Source organism: Rhinatrema bivittatum, chromosome 1 (genome assembly GCF_901001135.1).
Source record: "Rhinatrema bivittatum chromosome 1, aRhiBiv1.1, whole genome shotgun sequence".
Taxonomy (NCBI): Eukaryota; Metazoa; Chordata; class Amphibia; order Gymnophiona; family Rhinatrematidae; genus Rhinatrema; species Rhinatrema bivittatum.
The window spans coordinates 426,524,876-426,545,155 of NC_042615.1; the positions used below are offsets into that span (position 1 = coordinate 426,524,876).

The window sequence follows — 20,280 nt, forward strand, 5'->3', positions numbered from 1 at the left end:
AGGACCTACAGTATACACACACTGGGAGCATCATAACATCGTCTGGACTACAAGCGAGAGCTTACCCCCATAAAAAGAATCCCTCCCAGGGAAAAAGAGTAAAACATGGGATATAAATTGCTAGCCAGAGCAACCCCTGAAGATAAATAAATTAGTTTGTGTGTCCTTGGGACTAAATACCCCGCTAAGGATTATATATGCATGAGATAAATTTGTATATACTGAGGCTCCATGGTATGCAAATTTATCTCATGCATAACTTATGCATATTCATTGTGGATATCTTGAAAACCTGACTGGCTGTGGGATCCGCAGGACTCCTTATTTTTTTATTTTTTTATTTAATAGACATTACTATATGTTTCAGCAGAACTATAGGTACTGAAGTGCGTTTGGTATATTATTGTGATAGTACACTTCTACTATGGATGATTTAGTCTGAGTGCATCCAGAACTAGCTACCAGACAAAACTCCTGGCCAGGGACTTAATTTTGGAAACCAAGCAATGTGTTGCATATAGGTTGAGTAAAAACCACTTACAAAGGCTTATGGGGATCAGTACCCATGAGCTTTGGCCCAGCTGAACTCAAACTGTTACCCCGAGAAGCATGCACTGATATCCATAGGCTTCCAGGAAGGTTGCCCTTTTCGAACCTCAGAGAGGAGAGAGAGAGAGAGAGAGCACAAAAGAAGAACTACAAGAGAGGTAGGAGAAATTGAAAGTCTATGGAATATGATCAGATTGACTAGCAAAGCTATTTTTTTATCAATTGGGAGGGATTTTACTATCTGCCCAAACTGATTGGAAAGGAAGAGAAATTTGACCTTATTAATTGGAATTGGAAATCACCATCAATTGGAATTGGAAATCACCATCAATACCAACCGATTGAATAAGAAAAAGTAATACATTTATTCAAGGACAGACAGGCTGATACAGTAAAACCCGCGGGAGAGCCAGTGCTCCGAGGCGAGCGTCCGCTCTCCTGACGCACACACAGGCCACTCTCTTGTGTGCGCAATTTAGTATGCAAATGAGGGCCTGCAGTAAAAAGAGGCGCGGAAGTTGTCAGCGGATTTCACAGCCGATGCTCAATTTTGCCAGCGTTGGTTCTCAAACCCGCTGACAGCCACGGGTTTGGAAAATGGAGGCCAGCATAATTGAGCATCCGTCTTCTGACCCGCGGGCCACAGGCCGATTTTACATTTTTTTTTAAATTTTAAATGTATTTAAAATTTTTGGGCCTCCGACTTAATATCTCAGTTTTTTCTGCTTTTCTGTACACTTCCCCGGCGCCGACAGAAATTAATGCCAGCCTTTGGGCAGGCGTTAAATTTTTAAAGCAAAATGTGCGGCTTCGCTGCACACTTTGCTTTCTGGATCACGCGGGAATAACTAATAGGGCCATCAACATGCATTTGCATGTTGATGGCCCTATTAGTTTTGGGGGGGGGGGGGGGTTGGCTGTGCGTTTTTGACACACTATTACCCCTTACTGTATAAGGGGTAAGGCTAACGTGTCAAAAACGCACGTCCAAACGTGGGCTAACAGTGCACTCCACTGGAGCGCACTGTTCTGTATCGGCCCGAAAATTTGCAGCAACATATCTTGAAACACCAAAAGCTGTACATAATTTTTGCATCAACTACAAAGGTTACCAGGAAAAGTTATGTTGGATTCCATCCAATGTTTCCAGTGTGTGATTACTGCTGCTATCTACTTTTGAATGATCATCAGTGCTGTTTGCAATTGACTTTAAACTGGGATCTGACTTAAAGGGCCTTCAAGATTATTCTTCCCCCCCCCCCCCCCCCCCCTCAGGAAATCATGGACATTCAGATAACATAACAGCTTGGGAAGACTGAACTCTTAAGATACTGTGTTTGAGGTGTGGATCCTGGGACTTTATCCAGGACTATCAGTCCAGGGAATGGGATTACACTTAAACTCAACATTGTTGACAAATAAGAACATAAGCTTTGCCATGCTGGGTCAGACCAAGGGACCATCAAGCCCAGCATCCTGTTTCCAACAGTGGCCAATCCAAGTCACAAGAACCTAACATTAAATAATTCTCAGGCTACTACTGCTTTTTAATTAATAGCAGATTATGCAGAGTTTGCTTGCAAACTTTGATAAAATGAGAAAAATAGTTAAAAAATTTTTGAAAGGTGCACCTTCAAAAGTAAAAAGTGTGCAACAGGCATGGACATTGTTAAAAAAAATACCATCCTAGAAGCACAGTCCATATGTATTCCACGCATTAAGAAAAGTGGAAGGAAGGTCAAACGATTGCCAGCAAGGCTAAAAAGTGAGGTGAAAGAGGCTATTTTAGCCAAAAGACCTTCTCAGCTAACTCCATGGCCTCTGCAATCACATCTAGAAGTATCCTATGCATATCTGGGAACTTTTGAGTTGTGGTCTCCCTGAGATTGCTGTTGATTATCGGTGGTGGTGGTGGTGATGGGGTAGGAGGAAAGAATAAATGCATATCAACTTTCTCATGTCCACCCTTTGCACCCCTTCCCCAGCTAATCCACCCCCTCTCTTTCTCTCCTCCCCCCCCCCCCCCCCCCACCACTCCTTTTCTCTCTCCAGGGATGATCCCAGCATTGTTCCCTTTCTTCCTTTTCTACCACCTCCAAATAAGTCACAGCCCCTGGGACTTGTGTTATCTTCACTCTACTCCAGGGGAAGGCACACTATGTCCCACAGACCCGTTTTAGCTGGCCCATTCTCCAGTTTTTAAAAATGCCACTTGTTGGTCTATTTACCAGTCTGCTAGTGCTGCAGAGCTGCATGGGTCCCTGCCAATGTCATTAGCAAAGGCCTGATGTTGCACTACAGTAAATTAAAGTTTATCTTGCTTCAAACATTTTACTTTAAAATGGTTTACTATCTTTACTGAGCAAAAATGAAGCTGCACAGAGACTTTTTTTTTTTTAAAACAAGCTTTGCATAGCTTATGTAATTTTTTTTATGTAGCCTGAAATGCTTATTTTTAATTTTAAAAAAGTCTCTTTGCACCTTCATTTCTGTTTAGTATATTGTTGTAATATAGTTTTCCTTCTAATAGTGTTCCAAGGGGGATCCCCCTCGCCTCTTGACTGGCACCTTGGGAGAATAACCACCTCCCCTACAACAGACAAGAGCCCCATGTAAAAAATAAATAAATAAATAAATGTGCCCACCCTGGTCACTTTGGTAATGTTGCCTTTTCTTCCAAGAAGCTCCCCTATCCGACACCGTGTGAGCAGGGGAAGGCACTATTCTGGTGGACCCAGGCACAGAAATTTGTAGGCACATTAGAAGAGGCCATGTCTCCAGTTGCTCCGATATATGAAAACCCTAATATCTCAGCGTGTACCTTCTCAAAGAGATTAAAGAATAGAAAGTGCTGGGTCTTTTTTGTATTGCCCAACTTTGGGATGAAACAGGCCTCCAATCCGGAGTTTGACTTATCAGCACATACAAATGCCAAACATCTGCAGTTGTGAGAAGCGTTGGCAGGCATCCTAGATATTTAGGTGCCACTGAGCCATTGAACTGAATGGAGGATTTTCTTAATGATCCTGATGCTTCTGCCAAAGGTATTACAGCTGTAGACTGGAAAGTTTAGGGTTCACCAACTTTGATTGAGGAATGGAATACAGATCTGGGCACAACTTTTGATCATAAAATATGGAAAAATATCTGGAGTGATGCTCATCATAAATATGTACTAAATGGGTTGAGTTAATGGTCAGATTGTTACAGAGTCTACCATACCCTGGTATTTTATCATAGAATACACCTAGCCTCGGATATGGCTTGTTAGAGGGAATGTGGTGAAATGGGATCATATTTGCATATGTGCTGGCATTGCCAAGTTGTTAGACAATTTTGGGCACAGATCACACAGGAAATCACTGATAATCTCGGACTCCCACTACATATAGTGCTACTAATAGGTCTCTTTGGAAGCTGGGATGGTTCCTTAATTTCTCAAAAATATAGACCTCTGGGTGGCCAGCTTTTGTTGGCAGCCAGATTCATGATTGCCACCTTTTGGAAATGCAACTCCCCAGATAGACTATTGGTGTGATCAAGTTCAAAACACAGCAGAAATTGAATGTCTATTGTACTGTTACTTCTGTGGGCTCTTAAGTCAAGGTAGGATTGGTGCAACCTGCAGGGAGGAGCCCTGAAGGTTTCCACCATCGGCAGACAGACCCAGGCAAAGCAGAGACTCAGTGGGAGCTTCACCTATACCAGCCCTCATTCCCCTCAGGTTGAGATTTTGGGTGCCAGGGCCAGCAGGTTTTAGGGGGGGTTTCTGCTGAAGGCAGAAGAAGTGGTCCTTGGATAGCTTGGGTCATATGCAGGTGGAGGTAATATGAGTCCAAGATATGGGCAATGATCAGAGGCAGGCAGTAGTCAAGCATATCTGGGGTCAGGCAGGGGTCAGAGGCAGACAGCGTTCAAGCATATCCGAAATCAGGCTGAAGTCAAACAAGGTATCTGTCCAAGAAGAAAGGGAAACGGAAAGGCAGGGCAGGTAGGCAAGGAGACGAACAACAGGAACAAGGCTGGAGACAAATTAAGCCGGGCAAGACTGGAGACAGGCTGGACAATGAACTAAAGTCAAGACTGGATAATGAACTGAAGATAAGGACACTGGAATGAAGAACTGAAGATAAAGACACTGAAAGCAATACGCTCTACTCTGGAGTAGGTGGATCTGTTGCTGAGGCAGTGAGAGAGTGTCAGTAGTGGTCTTTTATAGGCTTGAATGAGTGATCTTATCAATTGGCGCCATCAGGACTTTCCAACTGCTGGCCCTTTAAATGGGGGAAGGCTGGGCACGTGCACACATAAGGAGGAGTATTGCATTTCTGGCCAATGCATAGCCTCCCCTCCACCAGAGTACCGCAGTGAGCCCGGCTCCGAACTACCAGCACGTCCTTGGTCCCTGGCCTCTGCCTGTCCTACAGCTTCTGCACCAACAGAAAATCTCCATGAGCTCTCGATCCTAGCTGGCCAAGCCCATCTCTCCTGCATGCACCACACCCAAACTCATGCCCTACTTAACCCTGCCTGTCCTTCACCTCAATGCTTTGGCATTGAGTCCTCCTTGGCTCCCTGCTTTAGCCACTCTCACTTTGCGGCCTTCCAAGGCCTATATTAGGGTTCCTGTGTGGCTTCCAGGCCTTCTGTTCTCTGTTCTGCCTTGCTTGCTCTTGTGGCATTTGTGCCTTCTGTTCCCAGTTTCTCCCTGTTTGCTCTGTGCCCTGAGGACCTTCTGATCCTGTTCCTGTTCTGTGGCCTCCTGGCCTTCTGCCCTGTTTCCTGCCTAGCCATGAGACTCCTAGGTCTCTCCCTATTTCTAGGCCTTTTTGTGCTTTGCCCCTCAGGGTTTTCCTTGCCTACGCTGCCTTCAGGTACTCTATCAGGCCGATACAGTAAAAAACACGGGAGAGCGGGCGAGCACCCACTCTCCCGGCGCACGCACAGGCCACTCTCCTGTACGCACGATTCAGTAAATAAATGTATTTAAATTAGGCCCGGCGGTAAAAAGAGGCGCAAGGGACACTAGCGTGTCCCTAGCGCCTCTTTTCGGACAGGAGTGGCGGCTGTCAGCGGGTTTGACAGCCATCGCTCAATTTTGCTGGCGTCGGTTCTCGAGCCCTGCTGACATCCATGGGTTCGGAAACCAGATGCCGGCAAAACTGAGCATCCGGTTTTCAACCCTCGAACCTATTTCAAATTTTTTTTTTTTTTTTACTTTTTTAAACTTTCAGGATCTCCGACTTAATATCGCCATGATATTAAGTCAGAGGGTGCACAGAAAAGCAGTTTTTACTGCTTTTCTGTGCACTTTCCCAGTGCCCGGAGAAATTAGCACTTACCTTTGGGTAGGCGCTAATTTCTGAAAGTAAGATGTGCGGCTTGGCTGCACATTTTACTTACTGAATCGAGCAGGAATACCTAATAGGGCCATCAACATGCATTTGCATGTTGCGGGCGCTATTAGTTTCGGGGGGTTTGGACGCGCATTTTGGACGCGCTATTACCCCTTACTGAATAAGGGGTAAAGCTAGCGTGTCGGTGTAGACCTTGTCCTGGTTTGTCCTGTCTTGCACTAGTCCCTGTTCCAGTATTCCAGCTCCATGTTTACCTGCACCCTGGTCCACCTGTTCTGGTTCACCTTACCCACACTGAGATCCAGTCTGTTCCAGTTATTCCAGTTCTCTCTTATCTGCCCTCAGATCCAGTCTGTTCCAGCTGTTCCAGTTCACTCTTACCTGCACTCAGATCCAGTCTGTTGTGGTTGTTCCAGTTCTCTCTTACCTGCACTCAGATCCAGTCTGTTCTAGTTGTTCCAGTTCATTCTAACCCACACTCAGATCCAGTCTGTTCCGGTTGTTGCAGTTCACCTTACCTGCACTCAGATTCAGTTGTTCCAGTTCATTCTAACCCACACTCAGATCCAGTCTGTTCCAGTTGTTTCAGTTCACTCTTACCTGCACTCAGAGCCAGTCTATTCCAGCTGACCCAGTTCATTCTTACCTGCACTCAGATCCTGTCTGTTCCGGTATTCCAGTCTTCCGCAGCTCCATTCCATCCTGCACTCCACTCCAGAGCTTCAATCATGCCTGCATTGTGTCCTTGAACTCCAATCCAGATTGCACTTGTCCCTTGCTTCAGCCTCACTGGACTACCCACACTCTGTTCCTGCGTCACTCCAGGAGGTGGTGCCTACCACACCCCCCTCTACAGCCACCCTCACAACAAGGAGCGTGTCACGATGGAGCCGGCAGCATCCTGCTATGTGTGAGGCTGGTAGCAGCCAACCACGCGGGGAGCTGGAGACAGCAAGCTGCGGCGGAAGCAAAGAGGCTTTCCAGCCGGGGAGGTGAATACAGCGGTTCAAAGGGGGATAGCCTTCAGACCACCAAACACAAGTATGCACTAAAAAATGAGAATTTTAAGTATGATATAATATGGGAGGTATATCACGCTTACTATAAGACGGGTTAAACCATAACAGTATTGCTATAACCCAATCCTTCTTTGATTGACAGAACTATGCACATGTCATATATGATTACAAATAAAATGAATGTTGTATTTTATTACTTTAAGTGTGTTGTGTGCACATTTATTACTGTATGTCAAGAAAATGTTATCAATAAAGTTTCAAAAAAAAATGTTAAAGTAACAACAGAGACGGGAAATATAAAATAGTGAAATTTAACAATCAGCTACAAGGTGATATCAACCTGTAAGTTAACATCTATAACAGTGTGTACTCCAGGCTTATTCCTCCCCTCCTTATTCCCTGCAGGCTTCCTGAGGAGGAGGGGCTGGAACAGTAAAGGGTGAAGCCCGAGACTGTTTTCCCAGAGACTCAGTGAGGCTCTTTTCCCCAAACACCTGGCTGGCCCACTCGCCCACACATTTCACTGCTTAGTTTCTTACTAGATTTGTCCATTTGCCACAAGTCTAATATGTCTTGTCAGCTGTATGCATCTCCTTCACAGCTGGTTAGTTTTCTAACCCAATAATCTTTTTTTTTTTCTTTTTATGAATGAGATCAGCACTTATCCCACTTCTGATGACACTGCCAGGCCTAGTTAAATTTCCAGTGCAATGGTGTTTGTATGTAGTATGAAACCCCTCCATCCAACCCCTTTGCCCACCGAGCCATCTCTCAGCAAATGCCACACCTGGAAACTTTTGAGTGAAGCTCACCCTGAGATTTGGTGTGAACTGTGAGAGGGGGGTGTGCGCATCATCTTTCTCTCCATCACTAACCCCCACTCTCTCACTCACATTGGGGTAGATTTTCAGAGGTACGTGCAGGCGTGCATGTGCGCGCGCTACCCAGCGTGCGCACATGCACGCCCGATTTAATAGCAGGTGCGCGCATGTTATAAAATCGGGGGTCGGCGCGGGCAAGGGGGTGTACAATTATGCACCTTGCGCACACCAAGCCCGTGCCGAGCCACGCTAACTTCCCCGGTTCCCTCCCAGGCCGCTCCTCTGACCCCACCCTGCCCCCCCCGGACCGCCCCGCCCGACCCCCTTCTAACCCCTTTTTGCAAGCCCTGGGACTTGCATGCGTCCCGGGGCTTTACACGCGTCGCTGGGCCTTTTGAAAATCCGGCCCCTTCTCTCTATCCTCCTTCCCTCCAAGGATGATCCCAACACCGTTCCTTCTTTCCTAGGCACAGGCAAATAGGACTTGTGCAAAAAATCACCCTGAACAGAGAAAAGCTCTGTGCTTCCTGCTTTAGCCCCTCCTCTATTAGGCAGCCTGCAGAATAGAGGGGGAGCAGGATGAGGCAGGGGCTGGAACAGACAAAGTAGAGAAGAAACGAGACATTCTGCTCCTTAATCCAATAGTAAGAGATGGCAGAAAAAGACCAAGTGGTCCATCCAGTCTGCTCAGCACGCCTTCTGTTAAGGGAGGTCGCCTAAGATAGTAACTGCTGCTATTGTGCAGGTTAACCCAATTAACACATTACCCCTTTCTGTGTTTATCCCATGCCCTTTCAAATTCCATAACCATTCTCTTCTTCACTACCTCTTCCGGGAGGGCATTCCATGCATCCACCACCCTTTCATAAAAATACATTTCCTGATGTTGGGCCTGAGCCTACAGTATTGCGTTGGAGCTTCATATTATGTCCCCCAGTTCTACAGCTTTCTTTCCATTGGAAAAGGTTCCATTCTTGTGTATCATTAACACTCTTCTGCTATTATCTCCTCCGTGTCCCTCCTCTCCTGCAGGGTATACATATTCAGGTCCTCCAGTCTCACCTTGTAAGTCTTCCGGTGCAGGCCCCACACCATTCTGGTCTCTTTTTTTCTGAACTGCTTCTATTCTTTATCATTTTTGAGAAACAGTCTCCAAAACTGAGCATAGCATTCCAGGTGAGAGCAAGGACCTGTATAATAGGGGCATCATTACCTCCTTTTTCTTGCAGGTCATGCCACTCTCTGTGTTGCCCAGCATCCCTATAATCTTGACAGATTTACTTTGCCACCTTTGCCACCAGATCACTGGACACTATCACTCCGAGATCTCTTTCCCAGTCTGTGCTCACCAGTCTTTCATTCACCATTACCCCAGATGCATGACTGCACTTCTTAGCAATGAATCCCAGCTTCCAATCCTTCGACTACTCCTTGAGTTTTCTTAGATCACTTTCTCTCTGCTCCTTCAGGCGTGTCCACACTGTTGCAGATCTTAATATTGACCACAAAAAGACAAACCATTTCTTCTAACCCTTCTCTATGTCACCCACAATGATATTGAGCATAACTGACCCTAGAACCAATCAATGAGGCACTCCACTTATCACTTTTCTCTACTCAGAGTAGGTTCCATTTATCACCACTTGCTGTCTATCAGTTAACCAATTTGTAATCCATACTACTACCCTGGGACTCACTTCCAGGCTTCTCATTTTGTTCATAAGTCTCCTATGTGTGACACTTTCAAAAACTTTGCCGTATTCCACATAAATTACACCAAATGATCATCCTTTATCTAATTCTCTAGTTACCTAATCAAAGAAAGCAATCAGATTTATTTGACAAGACCTTCCTCTGGTAGAACTGTTGCTTTGGATCCTGCAATCCATTAGACCACAGACCAACCTGACTCCATTCGCCTACTGTCTACCCTGACCGCTGCTTACCGAGACTCTGCCTTCTCCGTGCTGGCCTGCAACCTCTTCTATGTGACAGCTTTGCACCTCCACAGCGGCCCGTACCTATGTCCAGCCGGCCCTGGCACCTGAGGGCTCAACCTAAGGGGAACCAGGACTGGTATTGGTGAAGCTCCAGTTGGCCCTCTGCTTCAGTTAACTCCGACCGGCCGATGGTGGGGACCTGCAGGGCTCCTCTCTGCAGTAGCACCAACTTCCCTTCGGCCTAAGGGTCCACGCTTGCAACAGTTTTAATATAGAAGGCCTGTATTGTGATATGGAGTTTCTAAATTCATTGTTTACCATGCTAGTTTACTTTAATTAACCTTGTACATGTGTCCTACATAAGAAAAATAAGGTTGGGGTGGGTGGGAGGATTTTTAAGTGTCAAGGCACACCAAAACTAACTTGATTGGGTGCTACTCCCAAAAGCTCTTTTTCTCAAGAGAATGCAACGAAACTTAAAAGCCAAAAACAGCAGATTCTATATGAAAGTATGCACTGATATCCATAGGCTTCCAGGAAGGTTGCCCTTTTCGAACCTCAGAGAGGAGAGCTTTTCTAACACATTTAGGGGTAGATTTTAAAAGGGTACACGCGGGTGTACATGTACACCCGATTTTATAACTTGCATGCAGGCGCGCGCAAGTTATAAAATCAGGGGTTGGCGGGCGCAAGGGGGTGCACAATTGTGCACCTTGTATGTGCCGAGCCGCACTGCCTTCCCCCGTTCCTTCCCCCTAGCCTGACTTTCCCACCCCTTCCCCTAACCTTTCCCCCCCTAGCCCTACTCTAACCCCCCTGACCTTTGTCTTACCTTTTGCGCCTGCCTCTGGGCAGGCGCAATTTGCGCGCGTCGGCACCCTGCCGGCACACGATCCTCCAACACAGCGGCAATGGCCGCTCTGTCAGAGGCCTCTGGCCCCACCCCGCCCCTGGACTGCCCCGGGACTTACACGCGTCCCAGGGCTTTACACGCGTTGCTGGGCCTTTTTAAAATAGGGCCGGCGTGCATAGGGCTTTTAAAATCTAACCCTTATTGTAAATTTAAACAGGGAGAAGAGTAAAAGTTTTTTCTAAAGCAGGGGTGCTCAAACTGGTTCTTGGGGTGTCCCAGCCAGTTGGGTTTTCAGGCTCTCTCTTATGAATATGCATGAAATTTATTTGCATGCACCACCCCCTATGTATGCAAATATTTCTTCGTTAGGATATCCTGAAAACCCGACTGGTTGGGGAGGGGCCAAGGACCAATTTGAGCTCCCATGTTCTTAAGCACTGAAATAACAAATGATAAAATGGAAAGCAGCCAACAGTATTATCAGCAATATTTCAACAAGCAAACACAGGTTAAAAAATTATATTGAAAAAGTAGACACAGAGATTAATAAAGCAATATTAGCAGCAATATTTCTACAAGTATGGACAGATTAAGAAATTCTATTTCAGGGATGGCCAACTCCGATCCTCAAGAGCCACAAACAGGCATGGTTTTCAGGATACCCACCGTGAATATGCATGCCTCCATTGTATATAAATCTATTCATGGTGGATATCCTAAAAACCAAATCTGTTTGTGACTCTTGAGGGCTGAAGCTGGCCATCTCTGTTCAATTAAAAAGCAGACAGAGAATAAGGAAAAATGTGAAATAAAGCCAGTAAAGCATGCTAATCTGTTGAAGAACGAGTTTGACCCTTGTGTAGGAACACACCCAGACCTGCCAAGTTGCCCAGTTCTAGGAGGGAGACTTTTTAGCCAGTCCTGGTTTTGGATTTACATTTCAAAAATCTCCCTCCTGGTTCTGAATAACTTGGCAGCTCTGTAATCCAGCCCCTCCCTTCATGTCTCGCAGGAAAAAAAAGGAGAAGAACGGAGAATTTGGAGTGGACAGAGCAGACCAAACCAAAGAAGATCTATTCTGCTCCCTAATCCAGCCCCTAATTCCCCCCTCTGTGCTACAGAAGCAACAGTGTCACAGCGCCCTCCTGGCAGTGGCATCTGTGACTTTGTCCATATGGCTATGGCTCTGTGTGTCTTTGGCATAAACTTTGTCCATAGGATTCAAAGCGGTAATTTAGTAATATTTTCACAGTAAATGTAAATGACTGCACGGGATCTCAACACATTTGGTCGAGAAGAGCCCTTCCTGTAACAAGATGGATTTGTAGCTTCCAGTCGATCAGCTAGATAAGTAAAATAAATGGCTCACGTAATTCAATTTTAATTTAAAAACACTACTGTCTATGATACATAATTTATTTAAGTCTAATAACATAAATTAGATTAAAAAACGCATCCTTTGCAGAAAGAATCCATTTTTCTGAAGACATATATGAACACTAGAACTCTGTAATAGCAAAATTTGCACATGATTATGACAATGTTTATGTGAATTTCTGTTGTAGACCAGAGCCAGTGGTCATCCCTTGCTAAACACTCTATGCTAAAAGCTTGACAGTTTTGCAGTTATTGGAACAACTTTATGGAACCAGCTTAAGAAGCAGCAAAGGCATCTGGGAAAACAAACTGCTGAGGCAGCCTCACGCTGCCTTGAAAAATTGCTGAAAGCAAATTATGCAATTGCATGGATATCTCCAGTCCCCCATAAAAACAGGCATGGGAATAAATAATTAGTACCAAGCAACAGGAAATACAGGAGACCTTATTATTTTTGTAAATTTATTTATCATATTTATGAGTCGCCACATCAAACAAGTGCTGCTCACAGCGAGATACAAGAATAAAAATAATCACATAACAAGGAAAGGAAAAATACATCAGCATCAGCTACAATGGGCAAATAAAAAAACAAATAATATATGATACATTTAAAATAAAACTACCTGTAGACTATGAATAAAAAAAATATCAGCAGTTGTAAAAACCTAAAAATACAAAAATATTTGAACAAACAGCACTTTTCCCCAGTTTTCTAAATGTTCAATAACAATCACCCATATCCCTGACTGATGAGCTCAGAGAACTCCAAGACCTGGGGACCATGGCAGAAAAAGCTTGGCTTCTGGTGCTAGATGGCCTTGCAACTGATACCGAAAGACACATAAAAGAATCTCACTAGCAGCTCGATCCAGTATCGTCCGCTCGAGGATTGCCCGTCTGTAACGTGCTCGTAGCGCACAATTCGGGCGCGCAAGGCAGTTCAGCGATACAGTCTCCAGTTTCACGCGTCCGTATCGCTTCTGAAAACAGACGCATAACCCTTTCCGCACCCGGCATGTAAATGAACGAAAAAGCTGTATAATGAAGGAATTATCTATTCCCCTGCGATACTGTAACGGGCGCTGATATTATCTCCTCCCTAACCCGCTGTTCTGCCGCGGCCTTAACCTGCTTGTTTACCGCCTCCCCCTAGTAGGAGTTAGTGTAGTGTAGTGTAGGGTAAAAACATTGCTTACCGGCCCTGGTCCCGTCCGGTCTCCTGCAGCCCCGTCCGGACCGGACGGGGCTGCAGGAGACCGGACGGGACCAGGGCAAAAAAAACAAACGAAAAAGTAGCAAGGCTCGGGCCTGCTATGGTAAGTGTAAAAAGTGTAAAAAACAAAAAACCTGTGTGTTATATAAAAAAATAAAACAATTTTAAATACCTGTCGGAGGGCCGTGGGTCCAGGCGGCCGGTGGGCGGCGGGCAGCCATCAGCGGCATCCGGTAGTCCCTTCTCCCTTCCTCCCTCCCTCCCTCCCCTGCCTGGATGAGCGCCAAAATCGCACGGGCGGGTCGGCAGCGGGGGGGGGAGGGGGGCGGCAGCAGGATCCGGGAGCGGCGGGTAGGCAGCAGCGGGGTCCGGGGGGGCAGCGGCAGCGGGGGGGCGGCAGCAGGATCTGGGAGCGGCGGGTAGGCAGCAGCGGGGTCCGGGGGTGGCAGCGAGATCCGGGGAGCCAGCAGCGGCAGCATGATCGATCGCGCAGGCAGGTAGGTGGCAAAGTAAAGATGGCCGCCTGCACGGGAAAATCGTGCAATTGGCCGCTGAAGACGTGACGTCACGACGTTTGGCGTCACGGGGTGTGACGTCACGTCTTCAGCGGCCAATTGCACGATTTTCCCGTGCAGGCGGCCATCTTTACTTTGCCACCTACCTGCCTGCGCGATCGATCATGCTGCCGCTGCTGGCTCCCCGGATCTCGCTGCCACCCCCGGACCCCGCTGCCGCCTACCCTACCCAATTGCACGACTGTATCGCTGGAGACTGTATCGCTGAACGCTGAACAGGCGCGCATTCATTCATTCACTGCCGGTGGGGGCTGCCGGAGAGGCAACCCCCACCGGCAGTGAATGAATGAATGCGTGCCTGTGCGGACCCGGCCTAGATTTAACACGCGACCACCCGCCGCCCGCCGGCCGTCTCGAACTAACGCGTGTCCCCCCGCCGCCGCTGCCGCCGCGCCCACCCACCCGCGGCCTAGATTTAACACGCGACCACCGGCCCCCCGGATCCCGCCGGCCGCCTGGACCCACGCGGCCCTCCGACAGGTATTTACAAATTTTGATTTTTACACTTCCTGGTACCTGTCATTTCAAATGTCATTTGAAATGACAGGTACCAGCGCACCCAGGTTACTGTATAGGCGCTGTATTAAGCGCCTATACAGTAAAATGGGTTACGCGGCCATAACCCTTCCCTACCGCTTTAAAGCCGCGGCATGCATTTGCATGCGATTAGAGGAGAGTATCGGGGAGTTAGTGAAGAGAACTGTGCGTGCGGGGAGGAAGGGTGCGCCTGACACTACCGCACTGTTTTTACCGCGGCCTTACTGGATCGAGCCGTAGATGATTGACGTTGCCTGGCAGGAAGGCAATGACAAACTTAACTCTTCAAATAAGCCTGATCATGCAAAATCTTACAAACTAAAGATACTATTTTAAACTTACATCTAAAAGCAACCAGAGGCCAGTGCAAAGTACTAAGCGCCGAGGATACATGATCCCAAGGTCACAAACCTAGCACTAGTCTGGCTGCAGAATTTTGAACAATCTGCAGTTTTACTAGTTGTTTCTTAGGCAACCCAGCCAAAAGAGAATTACAATAATCCAGCCTGTTCTTGATAAGGAGGAAACAAGTGTGGTCAAGTCAGATGATTCAAGATGGAATGCAATTTATGCAATTGATACAAATGAAAAAAAAGCATGATCTGACTACAGCTGATATATAAGGAGTCATTGCTAGGTTACCATTCATTAGGAGACCCAGAATACAAACCTGTTTGCTTTTATGAAGCGGCATTCCTTTCAAGGCCTCCTTTCAAGACTAGGGTTGAAGAGCAAGCACAAATTGAGTGCTTTCTAATCCATAAAACGTCCATCTTGCTTGCATTAAACCTATTCTCTGACATCCATTATGAAATTTCTCCCTAACAAGCGGTCATTCAAAGTACAGCCTCCTCTCTAGGGCCCAGTTCCAGATACAGCTGCATACATCTGGAACTGCACCCCCTCTGATTTAATAAGCTCTGCTAGAAACTGATTATTCAAAGGGAGGGAGATAGGACAGCTTCTTTCAGTACCCTGCAAGGAGAATTGCATGGAAAAGATAGGTGGTCCTAATACGGCGCCCACTGCAAACAGTTTGACAGAAAAGAAGTGAACCAAGCAAAAGGAGAATCCCTGACACTGCAAAACCATAGGCTGATTTAATAAAAATCCTGTGGTCTACAGTGTCACTGAATCTATCCCCGTATTCAGGGAGCGCAACCAATCAGCAAAGACAGCAATGCCTGCTCTGTGCTCACAGATGGATGCAAGCCCACTTAGTTGACACCCAAAATTTCATTCTCATGTAAAAATCACTGAAACTGGTGCAAACTGCCCTCTCTACTAATTTGCCCAAAAATGCTAATTTGCAACAAGCCAATATCTCTATATCATTTGAGGATCTGGAGCAGATATTTACATCAGATATTTCGGCCCTTTTTAATTAGCGTGGTGGTGGAGATGGCGGCGGCATTCAATCAAGAGGCCTCAGGTAGTGCTGCTGTCTTCAAAAAGCACAAATATTCCATGAGTAGGTTAAGGATATTAACCAGGGTCCTTACTGAGTACTGACACCTATTTCCTCCACCTGCTTGATTTGCCCTGTGGTCCCTCAAAGAAAACAAATATACATCCTGCATGTCAGTACCAGCAACTTATTTTTCCAGAAAGATAGCACTGGAGAAAACAAAGGTAGCATTTTCACAGCTATGAAATACCTATTACTAACTAAGCGTTATAAATATTACAACACCAGTAACTACTCTCTAACACTACTTTATAATTCTACTTACAGTTAACTAAAAAGACTGTAACATCTGATGTAAAACTATATATAAACTTTAGGAAAACAAAGGAGACAAGAGAGGAAAAGTAGAAAAAAAAGAAGAGGGCTTTGAGTGACGTGAAAAGCATGAGCCGGGGTTATTAGGCATTCTACTATATCTGTGACACAAGCCTGAGTGAAACTGGATGAACAGTTTAAAAATGGTTAGGGGGAACAGACAAACACACAAGATGAACTTAGATCAGCTTTTCTATAGGAAACTAGGCTAAAAAAGCTCGAGAGGGCTGCGCAGAATTTCTCTGCTCCACTCAGTACAATACATATACACTTTCAGATATTCACTATAGACAACTTGAAAGGACCAGGCAACTTACAGTGGCATCTTCAGAACAAGAAGCTATTATGAAGTCATTAAAAGGATTCCACTTAATGTCCAGGACATTGCCCCTGTGGCCACAGACCTTTGGATGATGCTGATCAAGTTTTCCAGTCTGGAAACAACAAAGAAATTTCCATTATGGAGATCCTAATAGGAATGTTGTAGTCGCATTTCATACTATATGAAAGTTCCCTGAAAAGCTTTTAGTACATTCAGTTTGGATAGATAGTCAGGACGGATGTATAGTCTACTATTTCAGCCCCACAGGGCAATATCTTTCACAGTGAATGTCACCGTTCATTTAATCTACTAGGTTAATGAGAACCTGTGTGCTTCTTGAGGACCTATAGGTCACCTGAAATTTTTCTTTCTTTGCAAAGAGCAGGAGAAAGTGGCCAGGAGAAAAGAAATAAAGGGACACACCAAAAAGCTACTGTAATTAAATTACAAAAAAAAATTAAAAATCAGTGTTTAAAACACAGTGAGAATGCTGCCTTTCTGAAGGATTTAATCATTTAATCCCTTGCCTATTCCCACTTAAGAAAGGTCAGCTCATCACCTTTAGGCAGGCTGCTGCCGAGTTGCATTCCGTGTCGATGTGCTTCCTCTCTAGGGGGAGGCATTTATTAAGCCGTGTTGGTTTTACCATGTGATAAATACCTTGCTGCTCAGATAGTTTGCGTTATCTTGCCCCTGACAAACCCAGTGCAATGCGGGCATGCAAATGACCCAATTTCTATGCAAATGCATTGAAATTAATTCAAATCAGATCAATAAAGTTCTAATAAAATGATGCTGCTTGCTGTGAAGGCCACAAGCTGCATGATGTTACGGAAAGTTAGCCACACTTCAGGAGGTGTGGCTAACTTTCCCCCAAATCACCTGGATGATAACGCACATCTCAGTGCTCCTGGGCTGCTTGTCTAAAGTGCCCCAGCAGCTGGAATATTGTTCCCTCCCAGAGGTTGTAATACCATTAGGGGTCTCAAGAGACACCACTGTCCCACCCCCTCATCCCACTGCCCCTTGAGATGACCCAAGTTGTTAAAATGTAAAAAAAAAAAAAGAATTAAAAAACACTTGTTCCTGGCTCCTTTCCCTGAGTCCCACACCCCACCCACTCACAGAGAAAATAGTGACCCCCCCCCCCCACCCCCCAGATCTCTGTACCCCACATTCCCACCCTAGCCCTCCGCCATGCCCTCTTAAATTACCTTAAGATCCTTGGTGGTGTAGTAGAGCCCAGAGCACCACCTAGGACTATGGGCCCAAAACTGCCATTTTAAAAATGGCACTGGTGCCACATACAGACATTTGCTCAATTGTACCACAATCCCAGTGGCTGTGGTGGTGATGGTGGGTATTCTGGGGATGCCAGGTGAGACAAAATGGTTCGGGTTGGGTGGCAGAGGGGTGAGGGGGCTGAGGAGGGGGCCAAAGGCTGCTATCTTTGAAGAAAGCATGGGGAAGGGAGTTGGGCTGGCTCCTCGGGCCAAGAGATCCTAAACTTTATAACATTCTTTTGGGAACTTGGGGGGGGGGGGAGGGGGGAATCGGGCATAATGCTTTACAAGAGTTTCACTGGGCTACCTGAACGTTGCCCTGGAATGCCCCTAAAATGCTTCCAAGTTTATTGAGATAGGTGGCCTAGATATTTGAACCTTCTGAGTTATCCGGCTAAATGCCTCTGAATATGGATCTCGGTGTGTCTGTCTGCTGCACGTGATAAGCAGAGCACGGTGTTTCACTTGAGCAGTGCTAACTGGCAGGCACAGCAGCCTTTAAATTCTGCTTCTCTGAATGTGGAAGGAGTCAGCGTCCCGTGTCTGTGACTCTTCCACAAAGTCATTTAGTAGTGTAAGTGAACATATAAGTCAGCAAACATACAGTAGGGCGTGCTTTGTTTCTGATAAAAATGACTGTCTGTCTGCTGTCTGTGTGTGTCCACACTAGTACTAGTAACACTAAAAAACCCTAGCCATTAGTGATGGTTTTAAATTCCATTATCAGGCATGTCAACTAAATACAACTAACTAATAAATAATCCAAAAACACTGTATATGAAAAACTATTACCAAGAGAAATTATTTTAATGAAACACTGGAATGTACCGTTGAAAGTGATCATGAGGGATGGCTTTCATTAGCAAACCAGTATCTATTATCTAGGATTATGTAAGATATACAAACTGTTTATATGAGAGACCAAGTGTGGTTGCACCTCACTGATCTCCATCGCCTCTGAAGACTATTTTGCTTTATGATGGGAAGGTCGATTATGTTTGAGATAAGTTCTCTGCCTAATATTTTTACCCCTGATGAAGGCTAGGGTTTAAGCGAAACAAAGGTCCTCGTCAGGGACTCGAGGTGGGAACTTCTTTTAAAGTTACCATTAACTGATAAGTTTTTTCAAATTATTTATAGAAGTTGAAAAGAAATTTTAGAGTTTGAAGTCGAAATTAATGCAGGTGGTTAGGGTTAGGAACTGGTTGGCAATGATGAGCTAAGATCATTGTCTGCTTCCTTTCTGCTTTCAGGGCAGTGTAAACCTTTCAGCATGCCAGTTTCTCACTTCACATATTTGTGCTATAGGATTTAAAGCTGTAATCGAGTAAGGAAATATTATAGTTTTGAATGAATAATATATGAAATATATTTTAATAAGTAATTTCAAGAAATAACTTATCTTAATATTTTTTTCATATAACCATGTTTTTTTTATTATCAAATCCCATTATATCACTGGCATCAAAGGGTTACACATGGCAACAGTGGGAGAGAAAGAGCAAAAGCTGTTCCTCCACAAGGACCTAGGGCCAGCACAAGCAGCGCTGATAATAATAGTGATAGGACCAGGAGTCCCCTGATTATTTAGAAGGGGAAATCCAGCTATAGAGGCAGGGTCAGGTAAGAAGCTCGAACAGCAGCTACCTGCTCCCATGGGGCACAGCCAGAAGAAGAGTCATTGGAGGGTGAAACCAGCAGTGGAGGGGAGCAGCCAACTCCAGCACAGCAGTGCCCCCGTTTTCTCCTCTGCAGTATCTGCAGGAGATCATACGAGAAACTACCAATTCAGAGGAATCATGTGAGGGATTTTCAGACTTAAGAGGATTGACATTGCTCTTTCAGACATATAAGCATCACATTAAAAAAAATAAGGAAATAAAGAGGTTTTTGATTTATGATTTTTGGAAGCCATTGTGGATGGACGTTTTCCAACTGAGGCAGCCCGAAGTCTTTTTCCTCTCTAATAATATTTTGTTTTTCATATTGCTGGATAATATTAGACGCACTGGTAAAGTGAGGTTTTGGAATTGTTTGTAAATGATGCTGCATAACACTGAAAGATGACTCAGTACCACTCCTCTACTGATGGTCCTCTGACAGTGAATGCATTCTGCAAAATGCTCGTCCTCCAGAACTGTAAAGTGTCTCACACTTCTGATGTCTTGTGGGATCCCCTCTCCCTCTCTGCATCTGCGGGTGCTGCTGCTGCTGCTGGGGCAGGGATTGAGGGCAGACCAGGAAGGAAATGGTCATGGGCATCTCTCGTGCTCTCCACTACCTGCTCATCCTTGGGGGCTGCTCTTAGCCCTGGCCGTAGCATTTGCTGTTTCTTGTATCTACTCACTGGGTAGCAATACCAGAATCTATACTCCCCAAACCCTCTTCAGCTCCTAGATGTTCAATATACAAAGAGTTTCAAGAGGATTTTATTGCAAACACTTTGAACACATACGAATCACATGCTGCAAAGGTTAGTGAAGTAATAGTCAACCCTTCATGATGTCAGGACCAGTGGGTCTTGAATGGCTGGCTGTGGAAGCTGCAGGCTGGAGCCCTCCAGGGAGAGCCATGCTGGCTGTGGAGAGCTAGGGAAGCAAGTATTAGGGGTGGGAGACACCTATGAAGACTCATTGGCCCAAAAGGAG

At 45.6% G+C, this 20,280-nt stretch overlaps 1 protein-coding gene across 2 annotated transcripts in view; it reads right to left on the reverse strand.

Annotated features, from left to right (window-relative positions):
• The window catches only part of CORO2A (coronin 2A), a 251,954-nt gene that overhangs the window by 64,137 nt on the left and 167,537 nt on the right, over nt 1–20,280 (reverse strand). For both annotated transcript variants that reach the window (XM_029603867.1, XM_029603858.1), the window contains exon 3: nt 16,345–16,461. In XM_029603867.1, the coding sequence (XP_029459727.1) occupies nt 16,345–16,461 (117 nt within the window). The remainder of the gene's footprint in view (nt 1–16,344; nt 16,462–20,280) is intronic.